The 26,785-nt window shown below is 35.7% G+C and overlaps 3 protein-coding genes across 4 annotated transcripts in view; 2 read left to right on the forward strand and 1 right to left on the reverse strand.

Moving 5' to 3' along the window:
• The window catches only part of LOC113678243 (uncharacterized), a 30,993-nt gene extending 23,496 nt beyond the window's left edge, over nt 1–7,497 (reverse strand). Inside the window, exons 1-10 of the mRNA XM_089213617.1 lie at nt 5,245–7,497; nt 4,514–4,636; nt 3,279–3,378; nt 2,645–2,716; nt 2,097–2,168; nt 1,924–1,995; nt 1,604–1,675; nt 1,288–1,359; nt 819–890; nt 252–323 (exon numbers count right to left, since the gene is read on the reverse strand). Of these exons, the coding sequence (XP_089069743.1) occupies nt 252–323; nt 819–890; nt 1,288–1,359; nt 1,604–1,675; nt 1,924–1,995; nt 2,097–2,168; nt 2,645–2,716; nt 3,279–3,378; nt 4,514–4,601 (692 nt within the window). The 5' untranslated portion in view covers nt 4,602–4,636; nt 5,245–7,497. The remainder of the gene's footprint in view (nt 1–251; nt 324–818; nt 891–1,287; nt 1,360–1,603; nt 1,676–1,923; nt 1,996–2,096; nt 2,169–2,644; nt 2,717–3,278; nt 3,379–4,513; nt 4,637–5,244) is intronic.
• Nucleotides 7,498–7,631: 134 nt separating this feature from the next.
• Nucleotides 7,632–14,394, forward strand: LOC149042574 (TNF receptor-associated factor 4-like). 2 transcript variants are annotated; one of them, XM_089213086.1, is made up of 8 exons: nt 7,632–7,920; nt 9,386–9,449; nt 10,031–10,147; nt 10,723–10,887; nt 11,742–11,816; nt 12,329–12,406; nt 13,080–13,257; nt 13,399–14,394. In XM_089213086.1, the coding sequence occupies exons 1-8, from the start codon at nt 7,733–7,735 to the stop codon at nt 13,674–13,676; spliced, it is 1,143 nt and encodes a 380-aa protein (XP_089069212.1). In that variant the 5' UTR covers nt 7,632–7,732; the 3' UTR covers nt 13,677–14,394. The 2 variants fall into 2 exon arrangements, with proteins under 2 accessions (XP_089069212.1, XP_089069211.1); XM_089213085.1 differs by having other exon boundaries at nt 7,633–7,920; nt 13,080–14,394.
• Nucleotides 14,395–15,858: 1,464 nt separating this feature from the next.
• LOC149042575 (TNF receptor-associated factor 4-like) lies at nt 15,859–26,434 on the forward strand. Its single transcript, XM_089213144.1, has 6 exons — nt 15,859–16,072; nt 17,330–17,393; nt 18,066–18,167; nt 22,927–23,001; nt 23,399–23,476; nt 25,198–26,434. The coding sequence occupies exons 1-6, from the start codon at nt 15,903–15,905 to the stop codon at nt 25,816–25,818; spliced, it is 1,110 nt and encodes a 369-aa protein (XP_089069270.1). The 5' UTR covers nt 15,859–15,902; the 3' UTR covers nt 25,819–26,434.
• The last annotated feature ends 351 nt before the right edge of the window (nt 26,435–26,785 follow it).

A 26,785-nucleotide genomic window follows, 5' to 3' on the forward strand; every position in this document is an offset into this window, starting at 1 on the left:
AAAGAGTTGTGCGCCCAAAAATTCATGTGTTTCATGGGCCTTACTAACCAATGGGGAAGGGGAGGAGTTCCAAAGGTGCATGTGAGTATGTGACCCACATTACTGTCATGGGACGGTGACAGCACATAACTAGTAGTAAAACCCTGAATAGTCCCTTACCGCCCCTCCTCCTCCTCCCTCCCTTCCTCTCCTCAACTACAGGACACGCTTAAATATCATTTAATGTTATCAAAATAACCTCTGCTACGTACAGATATTCGAGGTTTTTCTGGTTTGAAAATACGTTCGCAGGTAGGTAGGAAATTGAATTCGAAAATAAATCCCTAGGAAAAAAACAAATAAACAAACTACAAAAAACAGACAAAACAAAACATAAGCAAAAGTAAATAGACAAATAAAATTAATAACAAAATAATAACCAAAAACAAAAGAGCCAAGGAAGCAAAAAGAAAAAGTTCAAAATGCAAAAAGGGTAACTTCTGCTCCAGCTTTTCATTCATATAAGGATGAGATTTAAAACAAAATGGCATAAATGACGCTTGGACATGGCAATTGGGAACGAAAAAATGTAAAATAAAAGCTAAATATATTTCCAGCATTTTTTAATTTCCCTACAATATGAGTAAAGGTCCTTGAATTCTGCCTAAACCAAATCACATTATTGGCTCAGCATCAAGATACTTCTTTGGCTGTTTGTCAAGTATAACTTTTTCGAAGAAACGACTGAATATTTAAATCTCTGCTTATTCCCCTTTATTATTTGTATTCGCTCTTTTTATTTTCAAGGTTCCCTGCTTCAATCCCCATATGTTACGTACAGATATTCCAGGTTTGTTAAGTTGACGAACACTCTCTCGGGCAAAATTTTGATCCTGTTCGAACCTATTTTTCTGTTTAAAAAAAAAAACAACAACAACAATGATAGCAAAAAAAACATGCCTAATAGTGGAGTAACATTTTAGGCAAAGAGCAGCCCATGCTAAAAAGATGTTGCACAATATGTATATCAAAACCACCCTGAAAATAGGCTTTAGTTTAAAAAAAAAAGTCAATTGTGAAGTGCTAATCTTCGTTTGATTTGTCCGTTTTCTTCTGGAGCCTATGCGACCGTTCTTTTTTTCTATTTTTCTATTTTTCTAAGTCTATCTAGTGTATAATTAATTCTTAATACAAATTTGTAAAGGTCAAAAAGCAAATAGACATGTTAATCATAAGTTTTTGATCATTTGAGAAAACTAAAGCGGAGTGGCTAAATTCAATTGCCTTGCCATCTTTATCTTTACTTACAGGTTGTACAGGCCTTTTTGATTCGCAAACACTTTTTCAGTTAAAGAAGTAATAGCGTTGAAAGATAAGTCCCTATGAAACACATCACAGAGGTTATTTTTTGTCAAATTCTTTAATTGATGAAAGAACTTTGCTAGAAGCGTCATTTTCATTAGTCTTTCTTCATCAGTCTCTCTGGCGTATAATTAATGGTTAACACATTTGCAAAAGTCAAAAAGCAAAATAGACATGTTATTCAGAGGTTTTTGATCATTTGATAAAACTAAAGCTACTAAATACAATTGCTTTGCCATCTACGACTGATGTCTTTACTTACAGGTTTTGCAGGTTTTTTTGATTTGCAAACACTCTTTCGGGTAAAGAAGTGATAGCGTTGAAACGTAATTCCCTATGAAACACGTCGCAAATGTAAATTTTTTTGTAACGTTTTGTAATTAAGGAAAGAAATTTGCTAGAAGCGTCATTTACATCAGTCTTTCTTCATCAGCCTGTCTAGAGTATAATTAATTCTTCACACAAATTTTCACAAGTCAAAAAGTATAATGTATATGTTATTTATAGGTTTGTCATCATTTTAGAAAACTAAAGTGACTCTGTACAATTGCTTGGCAATGTGCGACCGATGTCTTCACTTACAGGATGTACAGGCCTTTTTGATTTGCAAACACTCTCTCGGGCAAAGAAGTAATAGCGTTGGAAGATAAATCCCTGTGAAACACATGGCAGATGTGAATCAGTTCTGTTGTTACTTACTGTAATTAAGGAAAGAGCTTTGCTGGAAGCCTCTCCTGAGGATTTGCTAAACTTACAGAGTTCCCAAGTATTCCTGATCAGCAAATACTTTTTCAGATAAGGAGACAATAGAATTTGAAGACAAATACCTGCGTTTTATAAAAATAAAAGTTGACATGATTATCATTCATGAGGCATGAAGTTGAACCGGATACGTCTTGAATCTGAAGTCTTGCCACTTTAAAAAACACCCTAATGGATTACTTTCGATGGAATTCACGATGCCATAGGGTCACAGGAATTGGAACATGTTGTCTGGGAAATAGCCAACCAATGCAAACCCCATATTAACGAAGACATGGCCTAACAGTTTCCAGCAGTCTTAGTTATCACCTAGTAAATCTTTTGAAAAGTTGTTTAACTCCAACAACAATTAAATTCTGTTGCCGAAGGAAATCCTTTAACCAACTAGGCTTAAAAAGGTCCCTATAAAAAGCAGCAGAGAACCCTTTTTCACATGCTTTGCACGGATGAATTTTCATGATGCTTTGAAAGTATCACCATACTCGTCGATAGCATTTTGAGTTAGGTATTTTTTTTCCTTCACTGAGAGTTTTACACTTACATTCCATCGTAAATGGTAAATCTTGAAAACATTTCCGCCTCAAGGTGAGACAAATTACTTGACGACACCTTCCTGAATGGAGAAGTTGAAGGAAAAAAATGAGAACTTGTTATCTGTTCTTCCGCACATTAACTGAAATTACGTTGTATCAAAATCTACTGTCATTTTCTAGGGAAATATTGCAATGGCTACAAAACAAATTGTTGAAAATGTCTAGTATTGATGGCCGAAAAATTCAATTCATATCCTCTCTCTGAGACTGCTAAGGAATGAATAATTCCTCTGATCAAGCAAAGCAAACCTCCCCCCTTGTTTTGAGTATTCATGTTTGTTTTCCAAGTAACTATAGATCAATATCAAGCATGCCAATGCGGTTGATACTCCTAATTTTATTTACGTATTCTACATAATCATTCATTTTTAAGAATTTCCCACAAAAAGGAAAAGAAATGCAAATGACTATAAATATAATAATGAAACAAATCGATACTCAATCATTAAACGACTTGTGAGGTGGACAGTTCTTATGCAATCTACCATATTTTTGTCTTCCTTCAAGAAAAGGCGCTTTAAGAACGTTTGTAGGAAAACCAGCTATTCTGCAGCTAATGGGAGGTGATCAAAAGCGTCTTACAGGCGCATGGAAAACAATGAGCTGCAATTCATAAGTTCCACTGCTGTTATGTCCTTGCACCAAGTGAAAGAGAATGATATAGAACATTTAGTTTGACAGCCTGAAAGAAAAATGCACTTTTGTCTTTACATCAAACAAAGAGTTAAGCATCACTTTATTGTTGCCATGCGAATTATTTATCGTACTGATCATTACTAGTCTTCCTAGAGATAATGGTTGATGAATTATCTTGACGGTTGCGACGGAAAAATACGCGAACTTATTTCCTGACTCACTGAGTGATCTGTAAGCCCACTGCCAACGTGAAGGTAAAGAGATAGAGCGCGCTGGGGTTTCGAACTCTCCAAATATGTTATCCAGCTGAATAATTGAAATCAATGGAGTCACATACATGAACATCTGAGAGAGCAACATTCTAGCGTAAGTCGGATTATGAGCCATTATCGTTTTGGCTATTTCTCTTTTTATCGCATTCTTTTGTCAGCTATCTCCTATCCCATCACCCGCGTAGGTTTTTACGTCGAAAACTTCAGTCCTCTACTTTTATGTGTGACAAATGAGTTAAATCTCTCTTTAAACTTCATTCAGAGTAGTTGAATAAAAGAGGAACATCAAACATGCAATCCTCAGTTTTTGCAAGCTGTTATTCCTAACGTCAAGGAGCGAATTTTATTCTCATTGTTAGCTGTTAGGTAGATTAAGGCCCTGAGAACGCTGGCCTTTTCAGCCAAATTTTTAGCAATTTCCCTAATGAAGCAAACATATTGAGCAGAAACATCAAACGAATTTTCTATCCTTATATGTACTCTGGAACTTATAGTGGCAGATGATCAATGTGAGCTTTTGCAAGATTGCACGGAAAGCTTTTTATTTTTTCCAGCATTATGAAAACCTTTAATTTACGTTTTTCTTCGATCGATCGTCTGTTTGCTATTTCTATTTTCGTTTCCCTTTCAACTGCGTTTCTCAAACTCAAACATTTATTAACTGATTATCCGCGGCTATCTAGTTCTCAGCCTTAGCATCGACGATTTTCTTTGTATTGTGCCAATGAGACTGAAATAGAAACACAACATACTAGTTCGTGATTCCTTAAGAGTTGGTAAAAAATCGAAACTGAGCAACCAGTTAATTGAATGAAAATTGTGCAATACCCTTCCCACACCACTACTACGCACTCAGATAACTCACTGATTGAAAGATACTAAAAAATGCAAATGAAAGCTTTTGTTTACCTGAAACAGCTACTGTACTGTATTGGTCCCTCAAAAGTAACGTGTGAATGAAGATGAGCGATATCACAAAAAGGGTTAACTTTTCCATGACAATAACTCCTCATCTATTTTAAAATCATAACCCTGTTGGTGAAAATAAAAAGCGGCATAAAACGTTTCCGACTCCATAAAGTAAATTTCAAGACAGTGAAGATCTCCAAACAGTGAAAGAAGAAAAAAAGCCCTTTTTTGTTAATGAGATTATTTTATTTACCAATATCTGTTCTTTATAGATGCAGGCTACATGATTCTTTCATACTGTCTTGGAGTTTGCCTAAATTAAAACTCTCTGGTTACATCGTACTTTCCAAATCTAACCTCGTCTACCTAGTTTACTCAGCATAAAGATAGAAGAGGAAAAAAGGAAGAAAGAAAGAAAAGGGAGACCCAAGAGCTTGTCTTGGTTTTGGTCAACTGCATCCGGCTCCGTATTGTTTGTATAACTTACTTAGGGCGCTCGTGTCGAAATGAGGAAACGAGAAGGATAATACTTTTCTGCCACTTGTAAAGTAAATTATCAAAAGTAATACGAAAAAAATGTTATTTGTGATATTACCTTCTGAAATTTTGCAAACAAATTTCACTTTTCTTTTCAAGGAGAGTATGGTGACTAAACCACTCGCCGTTAGCTTAGCAGATATGTTTTCCCCACAATATAACAAAACTCTTTTATTCTTATGGACCTCCCTTACCTTACAAATGTATTTACTTGTCACATAACAATGATTACATGCAGATAAAATAATGGAGCATTATTTTTTTTTTTACAGGAGAAATGATCTCCTTACACCTGCGACACTATACCCCGCACCTCAAGTCAGCTTTGAATCATTACGTGCCAGGTTGCATTTCACGAGTAGCTACTGTATTTTTTATCGTCAAAGATCACTCGAAGAGATTTACCAATTCAGTTGGCTAGACAATGTAGCCTAGGCTATAAGTTGAAGCTGGAAGAATTCTTCTTTAGGACAGATGGTAATCTTTTATTTGTAAATGAATGAAGGGGGAATGTTGAAGACAGCGTTAAATACGTTGTTTTGACAGAACACCAAACAGATATAGTCTGTTAAGATATAATTTTTGTTTAAGATGCGAGAAAACCAAATGTGGTATGGTGGTACACAAATGGCAACAGTGTAATTATGCTCCGAAAATTGCGCTCGAAGACGAACAGAAAACTTTATTGTTTTTTTTTTTTTATTGTTTCTCTGTAAAATAAGTGAAATTGAAAATGAAATTTGCAGTATAATTCACTGCTTTCTCTAATATAAACAACATCTTGCACAATCGCTAGTCCTTTTATCGATTCAGCTGTGGTGTTGATCGTCCTCTGAGAACACACTGATTGATTTTTTAGCTCTCTTTTTAAGGACTTGACAAGCGTTAGCAGTTTAATTATCAGTCCTCTATAGATTTACCACTATGAATTTTTTTTTTTTGCGCGTGTTTTTCATGAAAGGAACACATTGTATTTCCTACCAGGTCTATAGTGTGGTAAAACTCCTGCGGACTCACGAAACTGGTAAATCGTGGTTTCGAGGCTAAAAATCGAAAAATCTAAACTAAAATCTGAAACTAAAAATCAAAAGCTTTTTATCACGCTCTCCTGACATTATGCGTGTCTTTCCAATGCTACACCTCCAGAAAATGGGACTACTCTCAAGATTTAATCGTGTTGACAAAGGACAGACTTTCCATTTTCTTACTCAATTGATCTATTGGAAAACGGTGGCCCTGAACTGTTTTCATTTCTCGGTTAACGAAAATCAATTTAGAGTAGTGTAAATAACTCGAAGCTTCATAACATGGTACAATTTGCAATACGCTAAATTAGTACTTTAACAAAATTTGAAAAGGCAAGTTTCAACTTAGTTAGTTTCTGAGCAACAAAATGGTTTACGGTCAACTCCCCACCACAGAAAAACTCGCCACAACGGTTAACGTTCCATAATTGAGATGTTACACATCGTCTTGGTCCCTTTCGCCGTTAGTTGTAGGCACTTCTAAATTGGCGATATACTATTTCATTTTTTTTTATTTTTTTTATTTTTCATTTTTACTATTTCATTTATTTGATGTAAGTTTCATTCTAGTTGCTACACATGACGTCTGACTCAAATCGCCACCGGTGGAAATGAAACAGGTGCTTGCCACACAATAATATAAGTCCTCATGAGCGAAACTATTCACCAAATGTTAGTATTTTATACCCTAAATCATACATCATAATTGATCCGGCCGACAATTTGCAGTGAGAAACGTCAGTGAACAAAAGTAATTAGCGACAAATAAAAACTTTTCATTTCCAACACAAAAATAAAATACTTTGGTTATCAATCACATAGCAATGAACTCTCTTAGCCTAGAAAATCTTCATTGTGCTTTATACTAAATGCCGCTCAAGAACTCATTTTTTTACTACTTTAAAACCAACTAAGCGTCAAATTATCATCGTATCATCTACTTTGATGTAAGGATTTATCATTTTCATTCTAAAACCAATAATTAACAAGGAATGGAGTCTAGTTTTTTTATTGAGCGAAGGTAACAATGTTCAACAATGGGAACTACAATACTGAGATTTTCCCAACCATTTATAATGAAAACGTTTTCACTGATAAATTGACTCCTCGAGAAGAAGATCTGCTCCTACAAAATAACTTTTGTGTCCACTGCGTTTGCGTAGGTAAATACTTAGCTGTACTGAAAAAGTGTTTGTTCGAGGTGTTGATGAAATTGCTACTTTGCCAAAAGCGGATCGTCAATATGAGGACTTTGTGAATGCAAATGAAGATGACTTCGTCAAACGTTGTTGGAGCTGGGCCGAGCTCCTTTATCGTGCGCCGAGCTCCCAGAGTTCCGCGCGGTGCACTAGTATCAAATGATATTAGCGGGGGAGGGGTGAGGGGGGAAGGGCGAAAGATAGAAAAAGATGCGTAAAAATATTCCCTGCGCAGTGAGAAGTCGGGAAAATTCCACAGTTGAGCATCCGATCTATTTCGTCAAACATGTCATTATGGTGAAAATTAAATGGGTTTCAGCCTAAATAAAACAAATTAACGTCCTACCCTTCTCCCCACGGGCTATCAACAGTCCGTCCATACGGTTAACGGAAGTTGTTACGATCAAGTGGGTGTTACTCATGAATAAGTTGTCGCTTTCGTTTTACTGCTTTTCGACATGAGCTTTCTCTTAAGAATAGCAGAAGCCCCAAGTATTCAGGTGCCCTCAGGCTATGATGAGGAGTTTGTTTGTAAGGTTGAAGAAGATTTAGAGTGTTCAATATGTCATCAGCCGCTGAAGGAGCCTGTTTTGACAAGATGTGGCCACAGATTTTGCAAAGAATGCATCGAGGAACATTTTAGAAGGTATAACAATTATATGCATTGTCGTGGCCACGCGACACGACTAAATTGATACTTTGCATGTTAAAAGCCTATAAATAGCTTCTCCTACTCTTGTGCACAGCTACATACCTTTTGCTGTGAGTCGACGGACAGAGTGACGAAGTAATGATGTACGAACGAGTTCGTATGTGAAGCGGCGCTCAATTCTTGATCGATCCAGGGTGTAGAAGCCAACGATCTCCTTTCATTGCCTCAAATGAGGATTCAAAGGCAATACATGCATAGAACTTCCTATACAGAAATGCATACATGTAATTCCGACAGTATTATAGATATAACATTCAGAATTGACAAACATTAGCAATATAGCTATTGGGTAAGTTTTTTAAAGAAAATTTTGTGCTGCGTCAGTGGAGGGTACAATAAGATAATTATAATTTATCAACTGAGTTGATAATGTAAATTGGCCACCGAAAGAGTGTCTATATGAATTAGCAATAATTATAAATGGAACTGAAAATTTGAGCAACCCTTTTTTTCATCTTGAAACATAAGTATCCTTATTCTCGTTCCATACTGTCCTCTATACATTTCTAAAGGTGCTGACAAAGAGAATATGTTTTGATAATTAAGAACTTCTTTAACTGGTGATCATTTTTTAAATTTCCATTATTGTAATGTTTGAATCTGGGGTATTGTATTGTAAGGAGAAATTACAAGTTAGTCACTCCTAGGTGTCAAAGGGTTAATTTATAGTTATTGTAAGATTTAAAGCTTTGAAGTTGAATAATTCATCAACTTGTGTTTAATTGATTGATTTGTATTAAAATTGAAAGTAGTATTTCCTTTTTTCCTTTTAAACATTTCTTGTCATGAATCACCCAACAAACTTAACCATTTTAATCCCAGATCTCATTTAATCATTTTCCTTACTGCTTGCTTTACAACTCTTGTGATTTTAGAGTTATGTTGTTCAGAGAATCTGGTGTTGGATCAATAAATAATCCCCAAGTAGACTTTTTTCTTTTGAGTCCCATCACTTGTCTGAAGAACATAAATGGGCCTAATTGTTTCAATAGGTCTGTTTGCTTCATACTTGATAGTGGCTGCTATTTACTTATCGTTGGCTTTTTCATTGTTAACTATCATCATATGCTTCCCTGAAAATAAAGAAACCTGTATTACAATTTGACCTTGCCGGGTTAGTCCTCTCAGCTTTCAAACAACTGCAGTACCCATAGCTTTTCTTGTCCATTTAAATAAAGGTCACTCGCAAACCTCCATGGGTTTTTAGTTCTGTCTAATTTGGTTCCTTTTGGTTATCTGTGGAAATCGGTAGTAATCAATAGAATTAAGGTGTCTGACCTGTCAGTGAGGGATTTTTATCTGTTGTTCCCCTTACCTTTTGATTCATCATGAAACATTGTGTTGTGGTAGGGATTGATTTGAATATTATGGTATTTATAGATGTACATTTTTTTAACAGACAGAAGAGCCACAAAACATCTATTAATTGCCCTAAAGACAGGCAGAAATTGGATACAGACAAGGTAAATGGTTTTAAAGGAAACTACTGATTTAATACTGATTTAAATGAACTATTGACTGTGGAATTTTCATTAAATTAATCAGCTGAAATATGTTGTGTATGTTTAGTTGTTATGCAGCAACACATTCTTTTGCATGCATTTGCATGTTCCTATGAAGAAGTTGCATTGAAATAACTTATTAGAGGGAACCAAATTTAGAGTATTTTTGTTAAGTTAAAATTTTTCCTATTTCCATTTGCTCTGGCTATCAAATTTAAAAGATTTTAAAATAAAGATTTCTTTTAAAATATTTTGCCACTGTTTTACAAGTTGAGATAAACATGATGGAATATGCATAGTTTAATATAATTATTAATTAAAAATTGTAAATTCACATTCACATGTTATTAATAAGTGGACAAGCCCATGATGTTACTTTCCTGGTCAAAAAGATGATTAAACATGATTTAATTTAACACCTTTTTCCATACAAGATATCTTGAACTTGATCAACTCTAGAATATTTATATTTTATGTTACAATGATGAGTCCCTTGTCATTACTCAGAAAATACATCCTTAACCTTAACATCCTATTTTCAGGATGTCTTCCCAGACAAAGCAACAGAACGGAAGATACTTTCTTTGACCATCAGATGTCCAAATTACAGATGTGACCCTTCTGGATGTAACTGGACTGGCGAATTGGGAGAGAAGGAGGTAAAAAATAAAAAAAAGGGAGAAACAAAACAAAAACTACTGGCCTTACAACAGGACAGAGATCAACCAATTTTGTTGTAGGATACTTCAGTCCTAATCCCACAGTTACAATTAATGTAAGTCTGTGTTTCTCCTTAATTTGAACTTGATGGTATAAGTCAAATTTGTGTACACCTTCTAAGGACCTTGAAGACAATTAAATTTGTGTACACCTTCTAAGGACCTTGAAGACAATTAAATTTGGTAAACACTATGACCTCAACTGGTATAATGACCAAAAATATTTATGTCATTGAGAAAGCTTGTTTGGTCAAGATGGCTTTGGTATTGGCCATCATTTTAAGAGTTTTATGGACCCAGACTATATAAAATGCAAAAAAGGAATGCAAGGTTGATGTCACTACATGTATCTTACTTGATCTCCATGCTTATTCATACAAATCCCACCACAGCTGGATAATATGATTCCTCTGATAACTACTGTATTCAAGCATGTACTGTGTATTGCACTTTTTTAATTACAGGTACTCCATTCTGTTCTTTTAATTTGCTATATTCTATTTTTCATTTATCAGACTCACCTAAAAACATGTCAGTGGAAATTGATCTCTTGCACAAATGCAAAGTGTCAAGTCCAAGTCAGGAAGATGAATCTCAATGGCCATTTGAGGAACATCTGTCAGTGGAGAATCATAATGTGTGTACACTGCAATAGGTCATACCCAAAATGTGAGGTGAAGGTAATTGTAAAATTCATGTGGATATACTAAAAGGAACAGGATCAAGGCAGGTGAATCCTCTGGTTGGATCAGTCCATTGGGTTGAATTATGTTATAACTAAGTGTGCCACACTGCTAGCCCCCCAGGTTATGTTGATAACATAGTGTTAGGTCATCTTGACATTTTACTTCTAGGAAAAACTGAATGGCAAATGGTATAGAACTAAAGCTTATCATATTATTTTCTGTTATTTCCAATTTAATTTGTAACTAGTTTACCTGCAAGATCATTTCTTTACTTGTATCTGATCATCTTGAAGTTAGCTACATATTGTTACTGTAAGCTGTAACTTCAAACTCTGTCAACTGACCACCAAGGTCAGTTTTCCTAATATGGGATATTTTTGGTCCCATGCTAGGAAATCTAAGTTTACAAAGTTGAGACTTACATACTGGTGAACCATGGGGAAAGTAGTGAGAAAATGAAATCTTGTCATGTCTTTTGTCTTGCTCCTTTTAAGTCTCACTATGCAGTTTGAATAATTATATCAATGTCATTATCATTGTTGTTGTTTATCATTTACTGTAATTATTAGTATTGTTATTACTTTATAATTGTTATATATTGTCGAGAACTTTGACCAATAAGTTTGGCTTGTTCTCCAGACCCAGTCTCTTTAGCCCCTTTCCACACATGTTAAAATTGGACCCAGTATTTGACACGTCCATGTAAAGAAAATTTAACACTCACATAGTGTTCCATGGCATATGAAAGCCAAATTTATTACAAAATGTGTCAGTTTATCATCATAAGATTATAGTTAATCCTTTTCTGTTTGTATTAATTATCAATATGTTTTCCTTTAACTTTGCAGAATCATTTTGATCAATGTCCAAAGTTTCTACTACCTTGCCCCAACAAGTGTGGCCAGTCTATTCCTAGAGAGGCGGTAGGCTTTTCATATTTTTTCTGATATTGGTTGTATGTGTGTTTGTCTTTGTTTATGGGTGATAGTAGTTAGGGCTTTCTGAAAAAGATGTTACTGAGCTCCACCCTTTTTTAGGCATTAAAGTAAACTGAAATTATTTTAACTCCGGTACTAAAAGACACATTGGCCCACTGATTAGTGTGCTGAACTCTGGGTTAAAGACCAGACCAGGTCAATGTGTTCTGTTCTTGGGCTGAATACACTTTACTCTCTCAGTGCTACTTTCCACCCAGTATGTTGGGGGAGGGGGGGGGGACCTTGTAATGGATGAGCATCCAGTCCAGGGGCGAGTAGTGATACTCCTGGTCGCTTCATGCTATGAGAACTGGGATAATCTCCATCTGGGTGGGCCAATAGGCTTGTCCATAGTACAGAATTTTTACTACATGTATCACTTTACACATTCAGAAAATGTCCCAGTGCAGTGGCTCTTGTTCATTTGCTTTTGCATTGATGTTAATAATTTCTTTCAGATCACCAATCACACTCAGACTATTTGTCCGCTAAAAGTAATTAACTGTCCCTATCAATATCTTGGCTGCAAAAGAAAGGTATGTACTAATATGTTAGTCTGAGAGGCTTTGCACAATCTTTGATTAGCAGCTACATGTGTACCTCCAGGTTTAGGGTCGGTGCCTGCAACAAGAAAGGTGTTCAACTCATGACCATGCAAGATAAGGAGATCACAACGAAGATTATGAAATCAAAATAAAAAAATAAAGGCTACTTAAGCACCTTTTTTCCCCACCAGATGATAAGGGTTAAATCTCGAAAAAAATTTTGACGAGGCATTTCCTTTTTACTGTAAGGTTTACAAACTGAAATTTTGTCGACAATTATATTTGACTTTGGATTTGTGTGCACAATGTCGAAAGTTGCGAAAAATATGCCTTAAGATAATTGACAAACAATGGTCCAACATTGCTTGTGTTATATTTTTTATCTTTAAGTTAAAAGTAATAGAATTATTATCAACCCGAACTACTTTCACATGTACTAGCTAGAACACACGCTAAAGCACATGTGCATATGGCAAGGATGTAGACATGTGTAGAATGGTAAATAGTCAGTTCTGAACTTGCAACCCGGAATTCCAGAGTTCAAGTTGCGTTCAGGCCCACAAAGTAATTCGGCAAAACTCGTTTTTAACTTTCATTGCAGAACATATCCTTTGGAGAGAAACTATTTTTTTTTTGTAAATTGACTACAATTATTATTGATTAGATTTTTCGACGCGAGGTGGACCATCACCTGGAAAACGACATCAAATCACATCTTGATTTCGCTTGTGCGAGGTTGAAGAATACAGAGAAGGAACTAGGTGCTACAAAGAGACTCGTGGATACGCGTATGTTTATTTGGAAGATTGGCAACTTTAGTCAAGTTTTAAAACAAGCTACAGGTATGAATAGACGAAAGGAATTGTTGAAAAGTGATCCGTTTTACTCAACAAACACAGAAAGTTATGCCTACAAGTTACAAGTGAGTGTCTATCCTAACGGCTGTAAACCTGATCATTCGCACCTCTCTGTGTTCATTACAGTAGAAAGAGGTGATTATGACGCCATATTACCCTGGCCTTTGAAGAAGAAAGTGACATTTACTTTGATTGACCAGCAAGAAGATCCAAACCAGAAGGAAAACGTAATTACGGAGTTCCTTACAGGCAATCATCCAGAAATCTTTAAAAGGCCTTTGATAAAGGAGAGCACAGGATTGGGCTTTCCTCGATTCGTATCTCACAAGAGACTTAATTCAAGGCGCTACATCGTGGATGACACTTTGTTTCTTCAGGTTGAAGTCGGACCTCCATCCTCTTGATTCGCTTGTTTATCTCAAATCTTAAACTGTCGAGGTTTTGGACAAATTCCAAAGTGACTTAAAGGGTACTTACAGAGTCGCAAGACTTTAATTTGGACAAAAACGTTTATCAAGAATATTTACTTATACATATAGGTTTAACATATGTACCATTTAGGTCTGAAAGAAGGTAATTAACAGGCTACGAATAACAGCACTGAATTTGCCGCATTTCGTTTACGAAGTTCAAGACAAGTCGGTTACATTTTTACTCAAGGAGATAGTTAAATATATGTCCCTAAAACAAAACAATAAAACAAAACAAAACAAAAACAAAACAAAAAAACAATAGAAAAAACCCCGAGATGGCCATTAAGTAATAATACTGTTTTTATATTTGTTAGAAACCAAGACCATTTCTAGGGCTAGTCGCCCTCCTAAGTTTCATCCTTCTTCATCTAGGTTTAATTTGGACACGAATATTAAAAATGATAATAATAGTAATAATGATAATACTGATAATAACGATAATAATAATAATAATAATAATAACGATGACGATAATAATAATAATAATAATAATAATAAAAGTGATTTAAGCCATTTAGGATGATTGGTGAATTTCTTATAAAAATAGCTGTGGTTGGAATATTGTCATTTCGCCGAGGATTACTAACTGATGAGAGGAAAATTACATATGCAGTTATGTTATTATATCCTCATTAAAAGGAAGAGATTGCTGGTGCTCTCTCAAGTGCTCTCCTGTTGAATCTTTACATCAGTGTCAATAGCACGTAACTGTTACCCCTCCGAGACGGGAAGTTAGCCAGCCCTAGGCAGCCCTTCGTCAACTCATCCATTTCCCAGTTCTGCATAATCCATTTATACTCCTGGGTGGAAAGAGGCACTGTGAAAATAGAGTATCCCGCCCAGTGATACAACACAATGACTTGGCCAGAGCTCAAACACGGACCTGTAGCTACTCAACCACTGAGCCACAGGGCCGGTTTGTTCAAAGCGGGGTTAAGTTTACCCAGGGTTAGTGGGTAATAAGATTTTAGATCTAAAAGCTCTAAAGGAAAAGTCCTTTAATTCTTTTTGTCTACAATTTGATGATTAGATAGTCTAAAAGGAAGAGGGAAATTATTCCAAAAAGGCTCTTGAATAGAGAAATAAAGAAATCTGGAATAAAATTTATTCTAGCGGCTCTTCAGAGTGTTTCTATCTTTAGCTCCCCGAAAAAAGCGCCTGCATGGGAACTATCGACTAGCGAATCATAACATACGAACCCCTTAAACGGCCTGGCTTCCAGTGAGTTCTCTGTTACTCACCACTGGAGATTTAGAATTAGTAGTGGTATTTTATGGGAAATTAAGCTTGTAAAAATATATAAATGTGGCATAAACTGGACTTTCGAATGCTTTCGTTTGACTGCCCGTGAGTGACTTGCTTTTTTCGGTTTCGAATGGTTTTTTTCCCCTCACAAACCACCCGTGTTATCATTTACCTTCATGGTGCTCGAAGTCTAACAGAAACGTTCCATGTCAGAGAAGAGAGTACAAAGATTGAAATCGCTGACGCTAAAGCCATTTCGGTTTTCAGTTTTTTCCTAAAACGTTGCAACATTGAAAATATCTATTAAATATATATGTCTTCTGTTTTCTTGTCTCGAAATGTCTCTTTTTGATCATATTTATGGTACTTGGCTGATAATCTCCTAGCTTACCGATCAGCGTAGAAAGCAAAATTACTTGTGCAGTGAATACCAGCCTTCAAGATCTTTGTTTCTTATTTCCCGTAAATATCGTCGCAGATTTTCAGACTAGTGATTGCAATTGTCGTGAGGCAGTGAGGCTACTGCAGTGAACTACTTGGGGGGGCTAATCTCTCTTAAAATAACTGTAATAGTTCATTAGCTCGTCCAAACCCTTGTTTTATCCTTTGCTTTTTTCTGGTCAAAGTTTTTAACTTAATTGCGAATGATTAAATAAATATTCTGAATAAATAACTTCAACCTGTATTTTAAATTGAAGACTGGGGGGCTTTAGAGGGTTCAGTGCTATACACTATACTGGAAAAATTCAATTTTATTTAATCGATTGGATCAGGGACGCCAAAGGGGCCCACACAGTTGACATGAAGCCGTTTACTTTAGGTCACACAATGCACACCGACAGCAACAATATTATTCAAACGTCAAAATTATTCAAATCACTGTATAGTTTTACTTTCGTGTGATTCTGTACAATGGCGGAAGCTGCAAGAAATCAGTTACCTTCAGGTTATGAAGAAGACTTTGTGAATGCAGTTGAAGATGAGTTCCTCTGTTTAATATGTCATTTGACTCTAAAGGAGCTAGTTCTTACGAGATGCGGCCACAGATTTTGTAAAGACTGCCTAGAGGAGCATTTAAGAAGGTGCGGCTTTTTGTAAACAACATAGTTTCTCATTATAGCTGCAAACGCTAATCACCCGTATTTCAAACTTTACTAGAACAAACTTGACTCATTGTTGAATACGGTAACTGAAAATGACAAAATTACAAACACGCGAATGAGCATAAAATAACTTACATCGTATGAGTGAAAGTACTGGAAAACGACAAAGCGAAATAAACAAGTATACTTACAAGACGAATGTGACCAAACCAAAGACGAAAACATGAAACCCAGAGCTAGATATGTAACGATAATTTTCGCAAACTAGACAACTAACCAAATAAATTACGCGCAACCAATATATATACGATATGCAAATAAATATAACAAGTACAAAACTGGTAACTGACAAAGGACACTAATGAAGACGAGAAAATAAACACCTAACACTAAACTATGAAACACCAACACTAACAAAAAATGACAATACAAATTCTTGCGCCTCCACTCATTACCACGATCCTTAACAAAGCATAAGGTATTAAAAGCTTCTTGAAAATTTTCGATTTCAATTTTTTGATAAAAACTACAATGTTTGCAATAGGAAGTAATACCTAAGAATAGCTCAGTCAGTTATATGGTCGATGATGCACATCATGCTACTACAACTTGATTCCGCTTTTGTTACGCGATCGGTATTCTTGTAATATAGCGTTCATCATTATAGCATATTTGTGAGTTGCCAAAACTCTCCTTCAGCCGTTGTGGTTTTTCTAAATATTTTATGAACGAAGCAGGGAATTGAACTCATTTGTAAGCTTAATACAGGGACCAAATGGCTCAGTTGTGATAATTCGAAACGCTTCCCTGATTTTTCTGAAACTTGTTAATTAATCCCCGTGAGCTTGAATACTCGACCACATTTTAAAAAAAAATATCGAATAAAGCTAGAAATGAATCATTTTTACATTTACTGATAAGACTTCTTATTCATGCAGAAATAATCATGAAAGTTAACATAATTTAGATCGACGTAAACTTCATGAAGGCATGTTTTCGTGGACGGGAACTTAGCTACTAAATAGATCGAAATTTTAATGACGGATTTCACGTATCGTGACAAAGATTTTATTTTCAAGTGTCCAAATTTTATCCCAGTTCTTTTTATTATAACCGTAAATTCTCAGACGCAATAATCTGTGAGATGCATACTCTGCATACATGTAACAATAACACCTCTTGAGGTAATACGCGCTAAATTATGTCTTTTTCTTCTATTTCCAAATATGTCAACAGGCAGGAAATTCGTCATGAACCTTTGACTTGCCCCGCGGACAGATCAAGTCTGGATAGAAACATGGTACACGAATCAATCATAAAAACTGTATTTAGGTTAAATTCCATTAACGCAAAAACTAGAACACAGTGTATTTAATGTGAAACACTAGAGACAAACTCCTGGAAAACTAAGGTAAGATTTCCAAAGTTTCTGGCAGTGTTTGTAAAAATTATCAACCGTCATCATAGATTATCGATCATCGTTTAATCAACTCATGTTAGGTGGTACAAACCTTGGTTAAATTCATTGGTTCGATATAATCATTGGAAAATCAATTCTAAGAAGCAGTTCATTCTTAAATCAAACAGGTTTTTTGTATATGTTTACACCTAGATTCTCTCGCAAACTTTCCTGAAATCCAACTAGTTGCTTGCTTACTGCCCGAATAGACATTAAGAATTGATTTCTAATGTTTTAAGTCAACTGTTCGTGTTCGAAAACTGACAAAGAAACCTTGAAAGAAACTTTTTTCGTGGGAATTTTTTGGATGAGGAAGAATTTAACTAAACTCATACGTTGTATATACGTTGTAAATACGTATACATACGTTGGTGAAGAAAAAATTTATTTGACTGAAATAGATCCTTTCAGACAAAACAATTTATCTGTTTGGACAATTACTTAAGCCCAACTCAAATAATACATCATGACGTATTCTAACCTACTCTTTCCTTTTTCATTCGATTCCTTCAGGATGTTTTTCCTGACAAAGCAACTGAAAGGAAGATTCTTTCCTTTGCTATTCGTTGTCCAAGTGATGGATGTGAATGGACTGGAGAACTGAGGAGTAAAGAGGTAAATACAGCCATCAGAATGGACCAACACTCAGGTTCTTAAAAAAACTAACGAGAATATGCTGCCTTTGCTTTGACATCTGCAATGGTTAGAAATTTTAGTCTTCTCAGATAAGGACAATAAGCCGTAGGCCCTGTTTCCTGCTTCCTCTCCGCACTTGTTAGCAGAGGACGTTAAAGAACCCACGCACTTCTCGCAAAGAGCAGAGAACTTCCCTTACGAAATGGATTTTAGAATTCCTAAGAAATCCTAGGAATAAGAGGTGTAAATTCGGACAGGGAATTCCCATTTATAACAACTCTGGTCCTAAAAACCTAGAAATTCCCAGAAATTCCCAGAAACTGCCAGAAATTCCAAGTTTATAGCCAACAGGACTTGGAATTCCTAGGAATTCCTAGGAATTCCAACTAAGAGCACCAATGACTTTCCCCGAAAAGCTGTAAATCTAAAAAATTCTTAGGAATTTCTAGGAATGTTTAAGAATTACTGGAAATTTTTAAGCGAAAATTTGAGGCTACTAATATAAAATAAATACCAAAAATGAAAAAATTTCAGCTGTTTAAGAATTACTGGAAATTTTTAAGCGAAAATTTGAGGCTACTAATATAAAATTAATACCAAAAATGAAAAAATTTCAGCTAAAATTCAAGTATTCAATGAAATTTATTTACAAGCTTTAAGTAAGGTTTACATGTAAAATATTTTTGTTGTATATTAACATCAACACGTAGTAATATTAGGATGGAATTTGATTTATTTTTCTTTTCTTGAAAACTTCATACGAATTAATCCTCAGTTACAGCTATTCATGTAAAATAGTCCTAATCGATCATTGACGTTGACTCTTCCATAAAATACAATATTTTAGATTATATTTACTGCAATAAATACCATCTATTTAAAAATAGTCTTAAAATGAATCGTTTAATTTTGGATGATGATACTAATGGTATTTAACCCTTTCGCTCCCAGAGACAGGCTTTGACTTGATTTTATGTGGTTATAACTTACTTGGATAAAACTCTTCTGTGTGAGCATTCAAATGTAAGCTGTCAAGCAGCACTTTCATGTTTTACTCTTTGTTTTTGTTTATTCTGCACATTGAAATTCAAAGATTTCTTCTCAAATTTTGACCTAGCACCCTTGGGAGTGAATGGGGTTAATAACAGTTAAATAGAATTGATTTTTAATTAAAATCTTATTGTAAGTTATCCTAAACAGCAGACTTAGCTGCTGTTTGTCTTTTTTCCCTAGGCTCACAGCTTTCCCTGTTGGCCTTGAATAGGGTTGTCTACAAGAAGCTTGACTATTTTTTACCTTTGTCAGAAAAAAACATCGATGAAGGAGTCGAATGAAAAAGAAAAGAGTAGGTTAGAATACGCCATGATATATTATTTTCAGTTGGGTTAGGTAATTGTCCAAACGGAGAAATTGTTTTGTCTGAGATATATATATATATATATATATATATATATATATATATATATATATATATATATAACTGCAGACAGTACTGTTTCGGCCTTCTGGGCCTCATCAGTGCAGTGCTGATGCTAGGATGGAGGTAGGGCTATATAGCCACCCCAAGTGATCTCACACGTGTGGTATCATCTAAGCCATGCCAGAGTGCTCAAACTAGATAAACTAGTGAGCATGCATAATGCTAGCAGCAATGACTCATCCTAGTAGAGTGCTCAATTTGGACATGAAAGCAAAGCTTTGTATGCCAAAGAGCTATATATTCTCTTACATTGAGTCAAAGAGCTATATCTAACTATATATATACATACATGCATTAAAAGCTCAGACAAGGCCTTAGATAGCTATGAGGAAAAGGGCATTCATTGGAAGCTCAATTTAACAAAGTGCAGTGGGATTGGGAAATCTCTGTTGTATTGAATGACTTTTATATTGGAGTTATTACATCTCTCCCATAGATTTTATTAAAAAAAAGTGCTGAATACATTACTTTGATTTTACCAAGGAGGGCTTCTTTATGTAATAAGGTTTGTTTAATCACAGTTTGCATTATGAATCTTGAATGTTCCCAAACGTGACTAAAGTAATCTTGAAACCTTACTGATAGATTTATTTCATTGTAAAGCATGAGCTTACGAAACTGCGGCATGCAAGTGACCGACTCGATTCTCAGTATTATTCTAGTTTCAGTTGCGCCGAGCGTTATATAAGCTTAATTCAAGCCGTTATATCCATTTTTTCATAAGATTTTGATCACGTAACGAATATCGCAATTTTTACTCACCACAAACTTTCAAAATCGTAGCTTTATAAATGGCCACTCGTCCCTTGTTTGTACCAGTCAATATGTCAACTGTTGTCCCTTCTTTTAACTCCACGGCGCCAACGACTTTCTTTTCACTTACAACACTCACGCTGTTCTCGTTTTCCCATTGAACCACATTAAAACCTATCTTTAGAAATGTTATATTAAGCAAAACAGTTGAGAAAAGAAATAACTTAACACACGAGCGATCAACCGATGAAAAATATATTCAAAGATGAGCGCCAAATAAAATCTTCTCTTTGGTTGCGATCACGGGCATGATCACGTGTATCTTCTAGGAGTTGTCATTGGCTAGCAAAGTGAATCCACTGGCTTTCCCGATTGCAGTGTCAAGAGCAGCGCACAACTTTATCATGACTTCTCCGACTGGTTCTCTGCTTCTGGACGATGGATATCTTGTATCCATGTTCTGATAGTAAAATAAATAGTGATGTGAGCTCACTCTATGTAGAAATAATCGACAAGAATCAGTCGTACTACAAATGCACGATTTGTGGCCGAAAGTTGGAGATGAAACAGAATCTCAAAACCCACTTAAGTTGTGTTCATGGCAAAGGTGAGAATTAACACAAGCCAATCACAATTTTGAATGCGATTACAAATCGTCTGTTACCCTCATTTTTATAAAAGAAGGGTACCGCATTAGGAAGTATAAGAGATACATAGATGATCCCAGTGTACCAGTACCTAAATCAACAAAGCCTGACCGTAACAAGCGTTCAGCAATACAGTCCAACACCCCCATCTCGATTCCTCAGTCTGTCGTTTCCACTGAACTTAAAGTAGTGGTACCAACAGAGTAGAGTACGTCTGATAAAGGAGAAACATTTGTACAAGAGACAGAAGCAACTTTATGCGATTACAGAGGTGCGTTGGAACACTGGTCTACAAATGGTTTTACACTATCCGAAGATAAAACAATTTTGTTGATAGCTGGCAGACAGAGACAAACAACAAGTAAACTTTAGAGCTGTTCTTATTGAAGTGTGACTTCCACTTTTCATTTGTATGTAAAGAAGGACTTGTATTTTGCCCCAAAAATAAAAAGAAGTAATTTTTTTTGGGAGATCCAGTGATTGGGACATTTAAGGAATTAAGTTTTGAGAGGAAACTCGGTTTGAACTCTTTACTACTAACAAGTCTTGTTGTAAAAATATTTCCAGATCAGAGTTTCAAATAAAGTAGATTGAAGAATTCATTTAAAAGGTGTTCTTTCTCAAAGGGAACACTGATTACCTCTGTCTTGTCTTGTATTGGAACTCTTACAAAAATGTTTTGAAAGGATAAAAACAGCAAAACAAATTACAGCAATCAGTCACGAAAACAGAGCAAAAAACTAAAAAAAACAGCAACAAAAATCATGAAAAAAGAAAGATTAAGTAGGTGTTGAATTAGTTTGTCTAAGGCATGAAATTTCTATTAAAATAATGTGAACAAGAAGTCTCTGACACTGTGTTTGAGGCAACTGAGCTTGACTGTTCCAAGATTTTTTAACAAAGGCAACCAGTAATGTAGGTTACGGAAGTAACTTATTTTCATAACTGACAAAGTTCTTTAAGTGTAGATAACAATGTAGTTATTGTTACACATGTGGAAGTTATGTACCAAGGAACAGCTGATGAATGTTTGATGATTTTGGCACATCTGTGAACATAAGACATTTTGCATCACAATAAAAAACTTTTATGATCACGGAATCCAAAAGTCCTTTGAGGTTAGAAAGCAACTCTGTGATATGAGTACATTGGATGAATTGGCAATTAGCATTTAACTTAATTCACTGCTGCTTCATGAGAAATCCATATTAATGTAGAGATTTACTAAAACTTAGTTTGAAAAATAAATTTCATAATCTTTAAGTTATAAACATATACATGTATTATATCTCTTGGTAAATTTTGTATTGCTTACCTTTTATTGAGCCTAAGTTTTAAGCTTCTAAAATTACTCCTTTTCTTAAAAACTTCACATTCAAGGCGTTGAGAATTTCTTGGAATTGACGTGGAACTCAGGATATTTATTAAATTAAATTACCTCAAATTCAATTCCCAGAAATTTCCAAGAATTCCACCTTCTTAAATTATGGGTAGTTTGTATAGCTGAGAATTCCTAGGAATTCCTAGGAATTCCAAGTCCTCACAAAACTGGAGTCTTCCTTTCCCAGAAATTCTCAGTAATTCTAAGCTTTTCAAATCAGAGCTTAAATGCAAAGTTGGGAATTTTTGAGAATTCCTAGGAATTCCTGGGAATTCCCAGAAAACTGGGAATTCAGTTCGCAAGGGTTATTTGCATAATTGGGAATTTCCGAGATTTGTAGCATTTTCCTGGTTTTGATGCAGTCCAGTCCGATTTTAATTAATGTACAGCGCTTTATCAGAATCATCAGGTACATTTCCTTGTCAGTGCTAATAGTGTTAAAAAATTGTCCTTAACTAACTCATCTCTTTAATCAAGGATCACATTTCTTGCTGCAGCAAGTTGCCTATAACTTGCCCAAACAGCTGTGGACACACCATTCTCAGGGAAATGGTGAGAAGTCCACTTTTCCTTCCTTTTTTTATTATAATTTTTCTTTCTTTTGAGATTTAAAGCAAAAGCAGTCCTTCTTTCCGAAACAATAGGCCGCTCCGTGCTGACAGACATCCACTTTTAACATCTTGTTGAATTATTGTTAGGAAATACCCACGCCAAAGGAATTTGTTTCGCGCAAACTTTTTTTTCATTTGTCTTAAATTCGTTTTCACTATGGACCCCTATGGTGTTTTTGTGAATTTGACTTACAATTGTACGTAACGGAATTATGTTCCTTTCAGTGATCGATTCAGTTGCCTTAAAGCGCTACGTATTTAACCCTAAATGCATAGCCATCTTTGCTCTGATTCTGTGCATGAAGACTGTTTGTACTGAAACGGTATTATCCCTTTAGGTTGCAAGTCACATCGTAAACGATTGTCCACGGACCATAATCTGCTGTCCTTATGTTAAGATTGGCTGTAAAGAAAAGGTTTGTTCATGAGAAAGGAAGATAAATTACCATATCTCTACTTTGTAGTTCTTGTTTCAAAAGGAATTATTAGAGTATTTTATTACCTTCATTTGACATTTCTAGAGATTCTCACAATCTGATTGAAACTCGGCAACTCTCAGTTGCTCCTAAATCGCAGTATTTTTCTCTCTGACCGTATTTTTCCCCAGCCCAACACTTCAAACAAAACCAAGATTTCAAGCCTTGTTCCCCTGTTCATTAGTCTTTTCGTCCATATTTATCTGGATCACTTATTTAAATTAAATCACCTTTTCGGTCTTAGATTTTACGTGTAGTGTCACGTGACTTTTGATGTAACTAAACCGCAGAAGATAAGACATTGAGTCAACAACCCACCACCCGTGGACGAACTTCGGCTTCGGTATTTTGTCGTAGGGCAATTACCTACAAGAGCAGTGGGTGGTTGACTTAATGCCCAATTTTTCGCGGTTTGTTCACATCAAAATTCACCTGTTTACTACCGCACGTTAAAACATCTTTGCTCCCTGACAGGTCCGAAGCGATTACAACACCTAGGTCGCAAGTAGTGTCTGTTTCTAAGACTAGTAGTAAGTTGGTAATGACTTGTCCTGTGTGTCCGTCCAGTTACTATAAATATCATCTACTAAGAACGTGCAGTGAAAAGATACATACTACAGTAATTCACGTAGAGAAGAACAGTTTGCTTTGAAATTAAGATAAATTAACTTGTTGGACTTGCGGCATTCACAAGGGGAGGTCTGAAAAGAAAATGTTAAAATATTGTGGTCGGAGAAAGGCTCCCTGACGATCAGGTTGTTTACAGTGTCTGGAGAAGACGCATGCACAAAATTCCAAGATGTTCTCTTCCCGAGTGGGGCTATCGACCAGACGAGTTAATAAGTTACCATGGTTAATGTCAAGTTGCAAGGTGTAACAAGCTGAATTTTTCAATGCACTAGTTGTTTGCCAATCGAAAACCCTGAGACTGAAATTTCCAACAATAATGACTCGGACGTCCATGCAAAATCGTACCCCGTGGTGAAGGAAGGGGAGCGTGGTTGGAATCCTTCCTCCCCCATCACGTTGCGATGTTTTGAAAAGTTTTTACGTTTAAAAAAGGAACCTGTTATGTCTTCTACAAGATGACGGTAATATTATACGACACATATGTAAATGACGCTGCTGGGGGCCAGTCTTCAAACATAGCGGACTTTCCTTCGATTATTCACTGTTTCCACTATAATTGAAACTTGACAGGAAAGCAGAAATAAGAAAATAGAATGATAAATGATAATAGGTTTACTATACTTCTCTTTTCGACTTATAGGCTTGAATTATCTCGCAGCCCATATCAATTGGTAAATCACACCTCATTTGTCATTTAATTTCTCATATCTATTGGCCGATTTTCACCAAGTCCATAGCAAATATGTTAATATATAGTTACCAAGATAAAATCCTCTTAATAAATATTAAAATCCATCCCCTCCCATTTTCATCAATTCATTTTCCATTATGGATTATCAAGAGAGGATAATATTCTCTCTTGATATCATGTTTATGTTGAGTGATGAATGTTGTGGTAAGGAGTCAGTGTTTATTGGAATTCCATTACCTTTCTTTTCCTTGTTTTGTTTGACAGTGTTGTATTTCACGTTCGATAAATACTTTTACAAAGCTTTAAGCCTGTTACTTCTCAATAACAAATTTTCTTCCAGGTTTGTCGTCAGGAAGTAGACAGTCACCTTCAATCTGCTACAAAAATCCATCTTGATTTGGCTTGTGTTAAGTTAAGTGAAACAGAAGAAACAATGAAGAGTTTAAAGAATGAAGTAAACGAGAAAACAGTGATGGTGAAAAGTGAATCTCCTGATTATCCTTCGATGTTTATTTGGAAGATTGATAACTTCAGTAAACTCAAGAGAGAGGCCAAGGCCGGTGTGAACGAAGGGAAAACCAGTGCTCCGTTCTACACAGAACATTGTGGCTATAAGCTGGTAATAACACTCTATCCTAATGGCTTAGGCCTTGGCAAGGGCAATTCCATATCAGTTTTTGTTTCTTTAGTGAAGGGTGAATATGACGCCATATTACATTGGCCTTTCAGAAGGAAAGCGAAATTGACACTTCTTGATCAGCAGGAAAACCCAAAGGAACGTGAAAACTATTCCCGTGAGTTAGTTCCACACGGTGATTTAAATATCTCTGTAAGGCCTGGCAAAGAAAGGATGCCTGCATATAGGGGAATTATATTTATGTCCCAAGAGAAACTCGAAACAAGATGCTACGTTGTGGATGACACTCTTTTCCTTCAATTGGAAGTCGGCCCTCCTTCATAATGTTCTACCCCATCAAATGAACTGAATAGTTTTATGCCGTCGGCGACCTGGTACTGTTAGGGTGCTTAAGGGATAACAATATGATTTCAGTGTGTAGTCTCGTCCCCAACCCCCCTCCCTCTATACCCCACGCCCCTTCCCTTTTCTACGCTTTAGATCTTATGATTATATCAGGAATTCATCTAAGAATATCATTCGTAGTGCCTGCTAATGGACTCGTGAAAGATTCTCCAATGGATAGAATCAGACCTCCCTCGGCTCTTCTTGTGAGCAATATTCATGAGTTTGGGGTTTGTTCAAAATGCTATGGATTAATTATAATCAAGTGTTTAGAGTAAATATTTACACTCTAAACAAGTCCACTTAAATGTTTTTATAGAAGAAACTTCTGAACCAATTAAAGAAAAATTTGAGTTTAGCAAGTTTTGATCAATGTGCGGAAATATTCATACAAGTACACAATGTTTTAGGACGTACTCAGTACGTCCCTGTAGCAGTGAAGGGTTTAAGGAGGGAGGTACCGGTCATTATTTTTCGCATAGGGGTTTCGAAGGATTTTGCTTATTTCGCAATAAAATTTTCCTGATCCCTCAATAAACCTCTTGTTAAGATAAAATTGTGCCGTGTCTTCTCATTTGCGTTATGTTGTGTTTGTACTTCTGGAACATTCGCAGTCATTGTTATTAGTTTGAATTTTATTTGTTGGGCGTAGGTAGATATTATTCGTGTTATTTTCAACGAAATATTTGTAATCCATCAGCTGTAGTTTGGTTATTTTATTGATCAGGTCCCTTTTGTTTTGTGCATAGTTTTCAGGTTTGTTACTTACTATGTCTGACCGTGTTGAAACATGCTGAACTTTCTATGTCCCTGAGTTCATTGTGACTCGTGTTGTTGGACGTCAGGATGTATTTTAATATTAAGATTGTTTTTTTTCCGAGAGTCCTTAGTAAAGTCGCCATAACCA

Source organism: Pocillopora damicornis, chromosome 7 (assembly GCF_964200805.1).
Source record: "Pocillopora damicornis chromosome 7, jaPocDami1.2, whole genome shotgun sequence".
NCBI classification, from domain to species: Eukaryota; Metazoa; Cnidaria; class Anthozoa; order Scleractinia; family Pocilloporidae; genus Pocillopora; species Pocillopora damicornis.